At 34.8% G+C, this 14,995-nt stretch overlaps 1 protein-coding gene across 2 annotated transcripts; it reads right to left on the bottom strand.

Moving 5' to 3' along the window:
* Positions 1 to 6,217: 6,217 nt before the first annotated feature.
* LOC103841902 (cyclin-U2-2) lies at positions 6,218 to 14,766 on the bottom strand. Of its 2 annotated transcripts, XM_033280066.1 has the most exons (3): positions 14,756 to 14,766; positions 6,788 to 11,342; positions 6,218 to 6,698 (listed from the first exon to the last, which is right to left on the bottom strand). In XM_033280066.1, exons 2-3 carry the CDS (start codon positions 7,204 to 7,206, stop codon positions 6,416 to 6,418), a joined length of 702 nt encoding a protein of 233 aa, XP_033135957.1. In that variant the 5' UTR covers positions 7,207 to 11,342; positions 14,756 to 14,766; the 3' UTR covers positions 6,218 to 6,415. The 2 variants fall into 2 exon arrangements, with proteins under 2 accessions (XP_033135957.1, XP_009116735.1); XM_009118487.3 differs by lacking the exon at positions 14,756 to 14,766 and having other exon boundaries at positions 6,788 to 11,402.
* Positions 14,767 to 14,995: the final 229 nt, after the last annotated feature.

The raw sequence follows: 14,995 nt of genomic DNA, 5'->3' as shown, positions 1-14,995 counted from the left end.
TCGCACTGTCCAACTCTCCAACTTGCAGAACCAAAGTCTCGGGTATCGCTTGGAACAATAGAGCGATTGCTACGTCGTTCTTATCATCCTCATCCGTTCCGTTCTCGACAATACTCCACACTTTATGAACTCTAAGCAAGTTCTTCATCCGTATCGCCCACACCGTGTAGTTGGTTGAGTTCAACATTGGACACTTGATGGAGGATTTCTCTCCATCCTTCAAATTTGTATTCGATACTATTGCTAAGTCTCCCATTCTCGATCGTTCTTCAAATTATCAACGGATGTTGATTTTTCTGAAGCTCTGATACCAAATATAGAACTCAAAGATTATAAGAATGCCTCTCTTATTAGCTTAAGAAAATATGCTCAAAACTTAAGCTCTCAAACTCTAAACTCTTGTAAGTTATGTCACACTTTGACATCTTCTTATATAGAGCTTATTATTTCCTAATCCTATTAAACAATATATTTAGATAACTCCTAAACATATCTATCCATATCTCGGTAGGATTAGGACTCATGCTTATCTCTAAGCTTCCTTGCTCTTCAAGCTTAATCCAACAGGTTTGCTTCTTCTCTGATTGGTCTCGTAAGATCCCACCATAGGTTTATTGTTATGATATATTTTCTCTGTGCACAAGGTAGTATGTTGCAGAACTTATAAATTACAATCTCGAGGTATATTTTTCTTCAACCATTAAAATAGAGCACTAACCTGAAAAGAACTCCAACTCCATCATAACTGACTGCACTCTCTTTCGATAAAACAATATTTCTTTAAACACACAGTTTCTCATAAATAATTAAATGATGGAGCAAAGTTAAGCCATTGTATAGACTGGTTAGAGGTTTTGAGTGTTGGGGAGTGCAAAAACACTATCCAACCGTTCATAGCACAGTTAGCTACTCTTTATTATACAAAACAAATTGATTATATTGTCCCATTGAGGAGATGCAGAAGGAAAAAAGGTTTTGTTTTGCAAGAAAATAATAAAAATGAGGCAGAAAGTGTTGTCTGACGTACAATGACAACTATAATCAGTATGGTATACTATGGATGGGGTTAAGCCAAAACTGATCACCTCTGGCCAACTTCGTATCTATATTCATCTTATTTGCAATAAATTCTTAATCTTAATAATTGACTTTAAGAAATAAAAAAAATCATGGGATGATAAAGCTAGTAAGCAATATCCGCTGCACCCAGTTCCAATAACAATTGATAGGTACATCAGTTCACGCTTCAGTTGCAAAAGAAAAAAGACACAAAGCAATCATTCAGAGGTGACCGCACAAAAAATATTCTTTTCTGCCAACAATGTCTAGAAAAATTCAAAGCATAAAGACCTTAACAGAGTTGACTGAACCTAATGGCTATAGTTTTATGCGGAAGAGAAGAGATATACATGGTAGTTGTCTGTTCGTATTAGCCAATGCTCATAGCTGCTCGTGGCTGCAGAGTCGAAAAAGCTCAGTGGGAGTATCCTTCTTCGAGTTTGTTGTTTCTGGGAAGGACGTTCTATCGTTGAAACGAATGGAGACTGGGGAGTCAGAGAGTGGGAAAATATTGTTGCTCCGTGTGACCTCAAATCCACTAAGCGAATACACAGAACCTTCACTGAGACGACGCCTGAAAGTATTGAGGCGGCTGGCATGGATCGTCCCTTGGATAAGAGTTGAAGCAAGAGAAGAACATACCAAAAATCAACACAATCTGGGGGTCGCAAAATACGTATATAACAATCACAAGTCGACGAGATTACCTTCTCGTCAAGCAGGATCATGTCCACAATCATTAACTCTCGTGCCTTCTATGCTCTCTCTCTCTCTCTATATCCTGAAGAACAAACACACAAAGAGTGGCCAATATTAAGCTGAATTAGCATTTACAGTGTACATTTGTCACACTTCAGAAGCTAAAAAGAAGAAATCTCTAACCTCAGATCACACCGTTCGACAGGAGACTTGCCAGAGGGCTGAGCATGTTTCATGGCCATAGCTTTATATTCTGCGACTGAGGTTTTCGATTATGGTTGGACTGAAGGTTTATGAAGGGGGAGACAAAGGGATGTCGAACGATACCATATCTCATTAAATAAGGAGTTAAGAATCGAATTGAATGATTTAGAGTGGATCAACATTATTACACCGCAACGCCGAGTTGCAGAGACCGATGAATTTCCAGATGGGACGATGAAGGTGATGGAGGAGTCGTTGCTCGACTGCGACGACCAAGCTAGGTTTGGAAGTTGTAGTGGGCTGTTGTTAGAACGGGCCATTGAAATTATTTTAGGCCCAATCGAATTGGCCTAATAGCAAACGGCATCACGACGCGCGAGAAGCAAGAGAGAGCGTGAGAAACACCGGTCCACTCCCAAACCGCCAAGTGTCCAAAAACGCCCCATCCTCTGTGCTGACATGGCTGCAGGAGGTGAGAGAAAACCCCATTTTATATATACTAGAGATTTTTTCCGCGCTTCGCGCGGATTGTGTCTTATAAATTTATATTATTTATAATATTATTTGTCGGTTTTTTTCTTTTACATTAACTTCTTGTTTTTTCAATGTTAGTTTTTCTTAATTTAAATTTATATGTTTATAATTTTTCATTTTTTTTGTTGTAATTATATTTTTATTGATGGTTTTTTGTATGTGACATAAACTTTTTGAAATTTTAAAATAATGTTATATATAGTACAATTAACACATTAAAGAAGAGAAACATATTCAAGCACATTTTACACTGATTTTATATGCATAATTTTAAACATTATATATGTATATATTATAAGTTTGAAACATGTAAATGCTTTCTAAAGCTAAATACTTGTTCTGAGTTTACATAACTTATCGAAAGTTTTATCTATTTTTAAATTCAAATCACATAAAAAAATATATCAAAAAGTCAGTATAGATTGGTCTTTTGGGCTTTTAAATCAACACTGAAAAATTACATGAATCAGATAACAACAGTTTTATAAACAACTGGATAAAATTTGACTGAGCCAAAGATTTTGACACAATATGTTCTTTCTTCTTCAAATTACGAAATGCCTATAGGCACAAGAAAAAAAATCATAATTTTTGTTTTCACTTATATAACATTTTTTATCCTTTACACATAGAGTTTATTACACTGCTATAAGCAATGGAGAACTCTATTCATATAAGATTCACATCTATGCATTTTGACAAAGAAGAATTTTAGCCATCTTTAGTTTCGGAATGGACCAACTTCAGTCATATGCACTATATTTTCTCTATGATTCAAATCTTACAATTTTAATATATGTGCAGATTTCCATGTGAAAAAGTATGCACGCCATTTATCATTCAACCTATTACTTTTTCCAAAGTAAACACTATAATCCTCGTTTGGTTAGCTCCACAAACTAATCTCTTTGGATCAGTTTACTAAAAAATATGGATACTAATGTCAGAAAAGAATATAAACACTATCAACAACAAATATTGGCATAAAACTATTTGGTTCAAGGAACATATTCCACGTAATGTGTTTATATCATGACTGGCTTTGCGGAGAAGACTGCCAACCAAGGATCGCTTGAGGCGTTGGAGGTTAAATGTCTCAGGAACGTGCGTCCTTTGTAATCTGGAAATAGAGACTCACCATCATCTCTTCTTTGAGTGCTCTTTATCTCGTTTGATATGGGAGTCTTTTGCTGCTGAAGTTTGGATTTCTCCTCCGGCTGATCTACAGTATGTTGCAGCCTGGATCAATCAACCTCGCGTCAACGCAGATGCACATGCTACTTCAGTTATCAAGCTCTACTTTCAGTCATCTATCTACCTGCTGTGGAAAGAGCGTAATGCTCGTGTGTTCACAGCTGTCTCTTCACCTTCATCAGTCATCCTTGCCTCTCTCGACCGTATAATGCGTGACCGTCTCCTCTCTTACCCGGCAAGTTCTTCTTTCTCCTCTTCTCTACTTCTTTTTTATATTTCTTGTATAAAACCTCTTTAAGGCTTTTTTTACCTTGAGTTGTTGGTGGTTGTTTTTGTTTCCTTGTTGTAATAGGTTGTTTAAAAACAACAGTGTAACCTTTCAGAAAATGATAATCTTAACATCTTACAAAAAAAAAAAACAAATATTGACTTATTTATGTGAATATATATTTTATTTTAAATCATTTTAGTGGACGAAGAAAACATCATAATTTGTACAACAAATTTTCTTAGATTCACCTCATCATACTCACCATTTTACCATTTTAATTATATAATTTTATATGAGATTTTTCATCCTCCCTGGTTATTTCTCTTTATTTATAACTACAATATAAAGTTATAAACTATATATATATTATAAATTAATATTTTATTTACCCTTGAAATCTAATGATTAAAAATAGAACATAATTCAATGTAGATATATGATTCTATTAATAAATTAACAGTTACAAATATGAAATTTCTAGAAATATTAAAAGTCATATGTTAGTTAATTATCTTCTAAATGACATATATTTCTAATTTTTTATTGATGAGAATATTTTGGCTGAGGTGGATAGTCCCAAAAGCCTTGAATTTAGTCTCTTTTATATAGTAGGATATATATATATATATAGATATAGATATATATAGATATCATAGGCTCTGTAGGCCTATAGACTACAACCATAAGCCCACATTAACAATGAACAATGTTATAATCTTCAAAGCGCGGATAATCCATTGTTATTGGGTAAGGAGTGTTGCTAAAAAAATTGGGCTAGGAGTTTGTTTGGGTCTCATTAGCCCAAGTATATCTAAGCGTTGATACATGCCTCGTTAGGTAGATGCTCGTGAACCACACTACACTATCAATAGATACTTTGTATTCTTATACAAATGGCATGAAGCATTACGGCTGATTAGTTTATATGAAAAGGCATTTTACTTTGTTTTCTCGCAATGGGCTTGTGGGCCCTTTCAGTTTGACCTTATCAAGACAACTTTTTAGTTAATCAAAGCTAGACGGTAGAAATTCACAAATACCATTGTTTTAAGAGCCATTGAACTTAAGATCCAACCACTGAAACCCACCAAATGGACGATGAGTCATTTTTCTTTGTTATTTTTGTTGAAAAAAATTGACTAGTACTTAGTAATTTATCTTCATTTAACAAATAAAACTAAGACGGAAAATAAAGATTATTAGTGAGTATTTTTCCTTGATAGTAAGCTTTTGAAAACACCATTATATAGGTAAAGTAGCAACTTAAACCATATAATTACAAATATATATATATAAACAATCGGTACAATTATTAGTGTGTATACCTTCGGCGAGGCAATTATTAGACATCATATCAAAAACATCAATCCTAATTTTATTCCTCTAAATATATGGTGCAAAGGATTAAGTCAGATGGTTGATAAATTACTCTGGTTAGGTAGATAGATGCTCGTGAACCACACTACACCATCAATAAAAAAATATAGATACTTTTTTATTCTCATAATGGCATGGAGCATTACGGCTGATTAGTTTAAATGAAATAGTTTAAATGAAAAGAATGGCATGAAGCATTACGGCTCATTAGTCATTAGTTTAACTGAAAAGGCATTTTACTAATTGTTCGCATGAGAATGAGAAAGATACAACGATATCTTGTAAGTTTCTAGCTACAATAAAAAATGTTAATGAATTTTGCATGGTGATGAGAAAAATACAAGAATAACTTTTTTTTGGCTATAAAATGATAACTTGTGAGTTTCTACGGTAAAAAAAAGTTGGCGATGAATTTCTTTTAGCACTCTAAAGTCTAAGACTATGTGGGAAACAAACATGACCGGTTTCCGACATCCAAAAATGAGAAAGATTCAATTAATCTGAAACTTTAATATCATATAATAAAAAAGGTTGTTGCACATATATAATGGGAATGTAGTATTTAATAAGATATCTTTATTAAAGAACTTTAAAGCTATCGATAATAATGTTATCTTTGTAACCTACCGTTTGATCAAATATTAGACACCAAATCAGCTCGCAAATCCTATCTTTAGCATCCATATTGTATATGGGAAAATGAACAACTTGGATATATTTTAATTTTACCCCAAAAAGGGGTATATTTTAATTATTTTGTACAATTTTGAAAACAAGGTGTAAATATATATGGTTTTCTAACATACTTGTTTTTTTTTTAATTTTAAACTGTGTATTTCATATTTCAAAATTTTCATGCAAATTCTCTTGGTTAGTGAATGCAAATGAAACGATTTTCTCAACTTCAATAGATAGTGAATCTATATACTAATCTACAATGCTCAGTACATACATCACTGCTATCTCTACTCAATTATGTTTACATTTACACCAACACCATGCCAATAAAACTCTGACCAACAGAAAGTCAAGATCACAAGCACAAACGACAAAACTAAAAAAGAAGAGTTTCTTTGTCTACAACAAGACTCGAGCAAACTGATGATGATGATGATGATGTTTAGGATCTTGAACGATCATTTGTCTAGATTTGATTTCTTCGGCGCAACGCAATGCCTTCTCAATCTGATAACCTCCTCCAAAGCTGACCTCTCTTTCAAGATGACAACAATAACTCTCGAACACACTCACATTAACATGTAGCTTGAATCCCATCAAGAACAGAAACTCTAACTCTAATTTGTTCAAATCCTCTGTCTCTAAACCACCTACTTTGGCAAAATATGAATTTCTGTAATTCCTGGAAACATAAATGAAAACATATCAGAAAAAAATGACTAATTAAAAAAAAATCATGGAAAAATATTGAAGTTTCTTTTCGAGACTTACAAATCTTCGACGTATTTAGAAGCGATCATGATGGTGGTGATTAGGAGGCGATGTACATTAGCGAGACTGATTCTAAAACCGGGATTGAGTTGACAGAACCGGTCAATGTAGACATAAGCCACCACGTAAACCGATGGACCGGCTTTTGTGTACCGGAAAATTCTCTCTAGGTACGATTGGATGGTCATATCTGGAATTTCACGGCAATCAAAGATCTGGGTTTTGCCACTCCGGCCGGAAGTAGACGACGCCGGCGAAGCTCTACGACTGATTCTCTGGTTTCGAGTTAGAGTTCGGTCGATAAGAGAAGATAGAACAGAGATGACCAGAGGTGTCTTGGTATTGTCTTGGTTCGAGTAAGAGTAAAGATCAGACCGGAGTTTTCTCGGAGAGATTGTTAGAGAATTAGAAACCGCCATTGAACTCTTGTTATTCTTTTGTCGGAAAGTTAGCAAAGTTGTATCCACGAGTAAGAGATGATTTTCTTTGAAGTGATGTAATCTAAGTTCAAGTGAGATGAAGAGGTTTTGTAGAGGTTTATATATAAGCCTTCGAAACCAACAACCAGGTACCTTCCTCTGCTTTTCTTTTATTTAATTTTAAATGTTACTACCTTCGTGTGTGTTAAATCGATAGTTAACTCTTTTAATATATAGTTTGTAAATGTACGGTAGGTCAAAGACAAGTGTTTGAACCGTATATTGCGTGTGCATGTGTATAAATATTTAAGCTTCGGATCTTAGTAATCCACGTTGAACGTAACAAATTTATGTGTAAATTTAAAAGTTACGAAAAAAAGATTTTGTAAAAAAAAAAGGATTTAGTTATGTATATATTTAACTGTGATTTATCAAATACTAAATGAATGTAATGATTCAGAAGAAAATATCATAAGATACTAGATGCCCTCTTTTCGTGTCTTTAATCAAAATAATCAATCAAATATTTATACTGATGAATTGAGTTTTACATTTTTTGCTTTTGTCTGAAATAGATGCAATTTCACAAAATACACAAACAAACAAGTACAAATCTCTGCAACACGGAAATAATAATAGATCAAAGTATATTAAAAATACATACATCTGCGAGAATTTTCAAATGGAATTTTATGGGAACGACATCGATTTTTGGAGTCATCTGGAAGGTGTAAAGAAGCTACTAAAACAAGCAATATCTTTTATAAATAAAACTATGTAATATGATAATTTTATATAGTTAGGAAGATTTGTGTGTCTCCCTTTTGTAAGCCAACGTACAGATATAACAGCGAAGCATTTTCTTTAATAATGCAGTTAAATCGTTATTTAAATATATTAAAAGGTTACAATACCCAAATCCAAAGTACTTCGAATAAACAAATCCATTGAATTACATCAAACAATGAATCTCCGCCGACAGTTTGGTGAAGGTGAATCAAAATCAGCAACTCAGCATGGTTGAAAGTCTCTGAAGCATCCAGAGGTTCTAGCTACAAGACAAGACTAGTTTTAGGCCCTACCTGATGACAACTGTACTGTCTATCACTCGTGTGTGTCTCGTCGACGAGAAGGCGACGTGCACGTGTGGTTGCACCACTCTGTGCGAGTGCAACGCAAATTTCTCCAATGCGAGAAGAACTCGCACCATCTTCTCTTAATGTAGAGATCATCCTTCAATACCTTCAATTTGAGTGTAGTCATTTATTTGTTTTATTTTATTTTTTAAAAGAATACTTTTCCTCTAATACAAATGCCATTTGATACAGCTTTAAAAATCTAAAAATAATTTTTCTTTTTAGTAAAAGATGTACTGTTGAAATGCAAGATAGTCACGTAACTATGGTTTTTTTTGGGTCACGCACTTTGATGGAATAGCTTAAAGAAAAAGACGTTAACCATAAAGTAGATTTAATATAATTCGATTCATTTCAATTCATACGGCATTTTCCTTTGATATAGTTTAAATTGGATTAGTTTGTTTATTCGGATTCAGATCCAGATTGCGAAGTGTCTGGATTGAATACATTTTAAAGTTATGGGTCACATACCAAATCAATATAAGAATACTAAAAACTTAAAATTTGAGTTTCTAGTTAAATAGTTTAATTATATATTTACAATGACTCGCATATTTGATCAAAACAACAAAGATGCAAGTCAACATCAGTCTTATAATATAGTGGTCATAATTTTCTAAAATTCCACCGTCTAAATAGGTATATTTACAAATATATATCACGAATACATTGCATGTGCCATGCACATATTGCCTTCAAAGTTCAAACATACCAAATTCTAGCAAATAAAGTACTCTCATCTTTATGACTCCATGGAAATACCTAGTTTATGTAGTGATGTAGAAACCATATACGTCATTCTTTTTATTTTTGTGTGGACAAGTAAAATCGCAAAGAAACAATAATCTACTCGTATATGGATGAAATAAATGGTCGAAAAAGAAGCTACCAGTCTACCACTACCGTACGAACCACGAACTAACCCATCTATAAATTTAATATTGATACACTAAATAAGAATCTTGCTACTGCCAAGTTAACAGTTATGATTATAGTACTTTAGATTCAATCCAGAGGACCAGTCTACACTTTACTCATAAATACACTTTACTCTTATGAGTTTCAATATTAAGCTAAGAATAAAATGGTTTTCAATTCAATTGGTGATGCGGAAAACAAGTAAACTAGATATTGATTCAATTTAACAAGAAGCTAGCCTAGGGTATTTCATTGGGTGTTGAGCGAGAGCCAAACAATTATTCAAGCGCAATGCAGTGCTTTCTAGAACTCGGATCACTCAGCTGGAACACTCCACTGTCGTGGTGGTGATTCCTTTTCTGGTCGATCCCACCATCTAACTGTCGTTGAGATGAGAAACAACTGCAAGCCTTAGAGATCAGGTCCGATCAGTTCACTTACTACCCTAATATCTACTTTCGCTGATTAGGGATATTAAGCTCATTCAATACATGTCAAGCTATCTCCTAAGCGGTTAGCTAGGTGATTAACTTAGGATCTAACATCAAGTGATCAGATTAATGGAAGCCTTAAGAACAGTATGGATGAAGAATAGTTAAGAATAGCTTATCTATGTTTAGCTCATAATTCAACACCCTAAAAACCTTAGGCGAGCTAGATCACTACTCAATCATGATGCAAGCAATCAAAGACATAGATCCTGAATGAAACTGCATAATAATAAGAGTAGTAAACAAAGGGTTAGGATGGTTTTCTCTATGAGAGAATGGATTCTTCTCCCTTACAAGTTGCAGATCGCAAAAGATAATAGTTGTCTTGTAAAAACTAGCGTAAGAAATAAAATAGGATATGTGGCGTCTTTATATGGAGGCGCCAATAGGTAGAAAAGATATTAGGGCAACATGGCCTTAATTCCCGAAAATATGAGCTTCTTTATTTGTCGGGAACAACCTCGAGATTACTCCGTCTGTTTGTTCTGCTTGAGAACAGTTTCGGGACTGTTCGTCTTGAGTGTTCTCCGCAGGAATGCTCCAAAAAGACAGCTTCTCTTTATGCACCCTCTCTTCATTCTTCTACCAACTCCAGACCTGTAAAAGATCAAAAAGAACTAGACTGACACGGATTAAGGACTCGAATCAATACGAAAACACTTATACAATGATGTGAAAAACACCATATATCAAATATACAAAATTGATTTATTTATATAACACCTAAAAAGAAATACATAAAATGAATTATAGAATGAATTTCTGAATGCAAACAAACAAAACCAGACGTTAAGGAAAGCATAATTTACTGTTAGATTTTAAAGCCAAAAACAAAACATCAATTGCACCGTCCAATTCAGATTCCATGCAAATTATATAGTTACTTGTACGTCATTGTCTTCTTGTATTAAATGTTGACATCTATGTCTACATATCCCTACACTATATTTATTAGAATGGCAATAAGTTATGTTCTTTCTACTTTTCAACAAACTATAAACACTATAGTTTGTTGGAGCGTACTGTTTATGTTCGTCGTATTCATATGCATGTAAAATGTTATATTTATATTATTAAACTTAATATGTTCATCTCAGTCGTTGGATTCTACCTTTCTCGTTGGACTTTGAATGCCACCAGACTCATCACAATGAAATATATATGTAAATTTCAGTTCAGCACTACACTAAAAAATGGCGAAAAAAATAATGTTATGTTAATGTTTGAAACAAAATATCACACGTGTAAATTTGTTAAATTTGAATACTAATATCCAGGGCCGGCTTACAAGGGGGACAAGCGGTGCGACCGCCCCGGATCCGAGCCCGTGTCCCCCCGTGTAATGATAAATAAGGCGCCCAATTTTTTATAAATCTATATTTTTATATATAAAAAAATTATAAATACAATAAATAAAATTGAAAAGGGCCCAAAATTATTTGATATGTATATAATTTTATTTTCATTACAAAATATACAAAATATTATTGATTAAATTATAAAAATATTTTAAACATTATCTCTATATAAATTTTAGAGAGTAAAATTTTTTTTTTGTCCTAGGGCCCCTACCAGTATTGAGCCGGCCCTGCTAATATCTAATGGCTAATGATCATTGATCAGATAACAAGCCGCACTTATTTTATCGTAATTTTTCGACCATTAACAATAGCTTACGCTCTCATTTATACGTTATATATCTCAGTACTATATGTCTGTGTCTCGATCTGGTAGATCGTATTCAAGGTCTATATATGAATTAAAGATATGTGAAATATAATAAGAGCGCTTTTAAAATTGCTGCGGTACTTAGTTGTACTTACGTCCCGTGAAACATCATTTCAGGATTCACTTTTGTTTTTTTCGTTGATGACCTTCTTTGAATCTCAAACTTAATTTATATCCACGCATATGTATTTGTATTCACTTGGAGTTCGTAGTTACTTGCAATAAAATCCGTGTAGAGAAACAAACTTTTTGTTTGGATGATTAATAGTAGAAAATAAAAGTTTTCGTTGTGGAGCCATGATGTCGCCGTCGGCGGATATTTTTGCCTCTAATTAACTACGACCTCACATATAAGTTATATATGACCTACCATTAAAGTGTTAATGATTACATATTTATAATATATATTAAACATTTTTATTGTGTTTGTGTGAATTTTGAATTTTTTTTTTTTTGGTAAACATGTTAAGATTGCATTACCAATTTTCTGAGTTTGAGACAGACGGTACAAAGAAATACTAGTAGCGGAAAATACAAACACCGAAATGAAACTACTAACACAACAACAAAAAACAGTAATGAAAAACATGATTGAGAACCGAAACCGAAAGGCAGAAGAGAGAACACTCGAGAGATCTTGAGAGGGTCGCCAAGAGCACGCAAAACGCAAGATCAGAAAACTCCATAGTACGGCACCAGTTAAAACATGAGTCACGAGCCGGTAATATTGGCTTGCCCAGGCACTCGCCTCCATAAAATGACCTCACCACAAAGCTCTACCACCTGCAGAGAGCAAAGACACCAGCGAGAACTCGGAGCTTGCAGCAGACGACACTGGGGCCGCACCAAAGCGGCGAAACCAACGAACTAGAGCCTGTCGAAGCCCCAGACATCAATCACCGCAAACAGCCACCTCTGCTCCTCCCTCCTGAATTTCAAAGGCACCAAAATACTCCAGCAACCTGTAAGCCCCTCACTGGAACCACCAACACCTCAACATCAAGCCCACAACCGCTCTTATTTGGAGAGACTGATAGTTGATAACCCGCCACATCCACCAGACGCTGCACGATAAAAGGAGCTAGCACCACAGGGCAAGAACCGAAGCACTAAACCATTACTGCAGAGATGCTAGCAACACTCGCTGTCACCGGGAATGAGGAAGAAGGTAGACTACAACAACCTAAGACCACATTGACCCGCACGAGCGACTGACTCTGAAAACCAGAGACTGACAAAAAATCGAGCATAGAAGCTCAATCTAGCAAGCTCACCAGACCGCCACCTCTGGTTAAGACGAGAAGAAGAACTCAGCCCTCCTCATGAGCTTGACAGCGACATCTCCTAGCCACAAGGAGCCCTGCACCCACCTACAAGGAGAAACCACTAGCAGAGGGTAACCACCACTGCCAGGGAGCTTGTTGAGATCCAAAATCGACTCTTGATGTATATGTTTCTCATTGGTGGTGAGAAACCGTGATGAATCAAAAGTACAGATCTCAGAGACGAGCGCCCTCCAACCGAGAACGAGGGAACCTGTCTTCGACACCAGCAACTGACGCCGGAGGGATCGACGATGACCGGAGCACCACCACCGAGCACAATCGTCCTCCATTGAAAGTAGATCTGGCCAGATCTGAGCTATGCCTCAAGGTTAACCCTCGGAAGAACCACCAAGCCCCACCCTTACATACACACCTCACCACCGCTCCAGATCCCTAACCACCGGGCAGCGACGCCGGCAAAGAGAGGAAGACCACAACAATAGGTATATCGGCGAGACAAAAGAGCAGGGGAAGGAGACGAGATATAGAAGGGGAAGAGACATAATGAAGAAAAGGGAAGACAGCCGGTGACAACCGCGACGGACTCGCCGGAAGCCGCCACCGGCTGAGCGGCGCCAAATCAAATTAGGGTTTACAAGAGATAAGAGAGAGAGAGAGAGAGAGAGAGAGAGAGAGAGAGAGAGAGAGAGAGAGAGAGAGAGAGAGAGAGAGAGAGAGAGAGAGAGAGAGAACTCGTTTACGAGTAAGAATTTTATTTACCAATTTTTGAATTTTATTTACCAATTTTTTTACTTTTCTAACTTGGAAGTATATTCATAACATGAAATGTAACTATGATATTTATTTGGATGTCTCTTGTTAAATTCGTGGTATATAATTAGAACCTAATTATTATTATATTCTGTAGAATAAGAAACCATCACAATATTATACATTTTTAGTATATGGTAACCTTTATTTTTCAGCTTTTCCAAACCGGCTAAATCAATGTTGTTAAGAGCATCTTTATTTCTACTCCATTTTTTTTTATAAAATAGAATAAAAATGAATATAGAATAAAAATGCTTCAACTCAACTTTATATCTCATTCCATAATGGAGTTTATTGCATAAATAGAATAATCTATTTTTGTTTGTTTATCACTCCATTATAGAGTAGAAAATGGAGTAGGGTTGAATCATTTTACTTTATATTTAATTTTACTCAATTTTAAAGAAAAAAATTAAATTTTACATTGGAAATGCTCTAATAAAAATGAGTTAATTAGTTAATATTACCTTGCCGGATTAATTTCGTTAAACGATTGATTTTCCATGTAAAAAACGACTGATTTTCCCATACCGCAACTAAACTTTATCTTTTTACCATTAAATACAATCATATTTCTTGGTTAGTTTTAGCCTTGAGAATCAGCCTGCCAGATAATTAAAAAATTGTTTATTTCAGATATTCATCTATTTTTTCTAATAATCATAGGCGCATAGCTGAGTCTCAAATTTCTTTTCTTTTGTTTTCAAAATTTCAACAAGGATCATAAGTGGAAACTGTATGATACTAATTAGAGATAGGTAGTAGTCAACAGGCTTGGCCCAAAAAATGGAAATGAAAATCATGGGCTTAGTCTCAAGCGTAAGCAGGTTTTCATAAAAAGTAGTTTCTTCTTATCAAAAAGATGCGGGTTATAGTACATTTTCATCCAACTAAGCTATAATTTTTTTTCGTTAAAATTTCTCTGTCGTGTAGATAAAAGTACAGTATGATATCAATAGTTTGAATTTTAGGACCAAAGGCATAGTCGTGCACACTGCAATATCAAGGCAATGAATAAGGGTTACACTACATTCTACAATGCGTCAGTTACTGATTGGACTTTTTACACGTTGAAAGGATAACGTGTCGCCATGCCATTGGCTGTTTACGTAGATGAGTCTCAAAGCAGACAAAGCTCATTCATAAAATGAAGGTAGATTCTGCACCCCGGCCGGACCTGATAGCATCTCTATCTCTATTCCATTTTTCTCTAAAATGGAATAAAAGTGAATATGGAGTAAGAAATGCTTCAACCTAACTTCATATCTCACTCCATAATGAAATTTACTCTATAAATAGAGCAATTTATTTTTTGTTTGTTCATCACTCCATTATGGAGTGGAAAATAGAGTAGGATTAGAGTAATTTTACTCCATTTTCACTTTTATTCCATTTTGGAGAAAAAAATAGAGTTATA

This window comes from Brassica rapa, chromosome A09 (genome assembly GCF_000309985.2).
Source record: "Brassica rapa cultivar Chiifu-401-42 chromosome A09, CAAS_Brap_v3.01, whole genome shotgun sequence".
NCBI classification, from domain to species: domain Eukaryota; kingdom Viridiplantae; phylum Streptophyta; class Magnoliopsida; order Brassicales; family Brassicaceae; genus Brassica; species Brassica rapa.
This window is presented reverse-complemented; position numbering and strand designations above follow the sequence as displayed.

Excerpts from the sequence above, each read along its gene's own strand:
- LOC103841902 (XM_033280066.1), bottom strand. The coding sequence starts at position 7,206 with ATGGCGGTTTCTAATTCTCTAACAATCTCTCCGAGAAAACTCCGGTCT. Across the intron at positions 6,699-6,787 it reads TCTAAATACGTCGAAGATTT|GAATTACAGAAATTCATATT; the intron begins GTAAGTCTCGAA and ends TTATGTTTCCAG.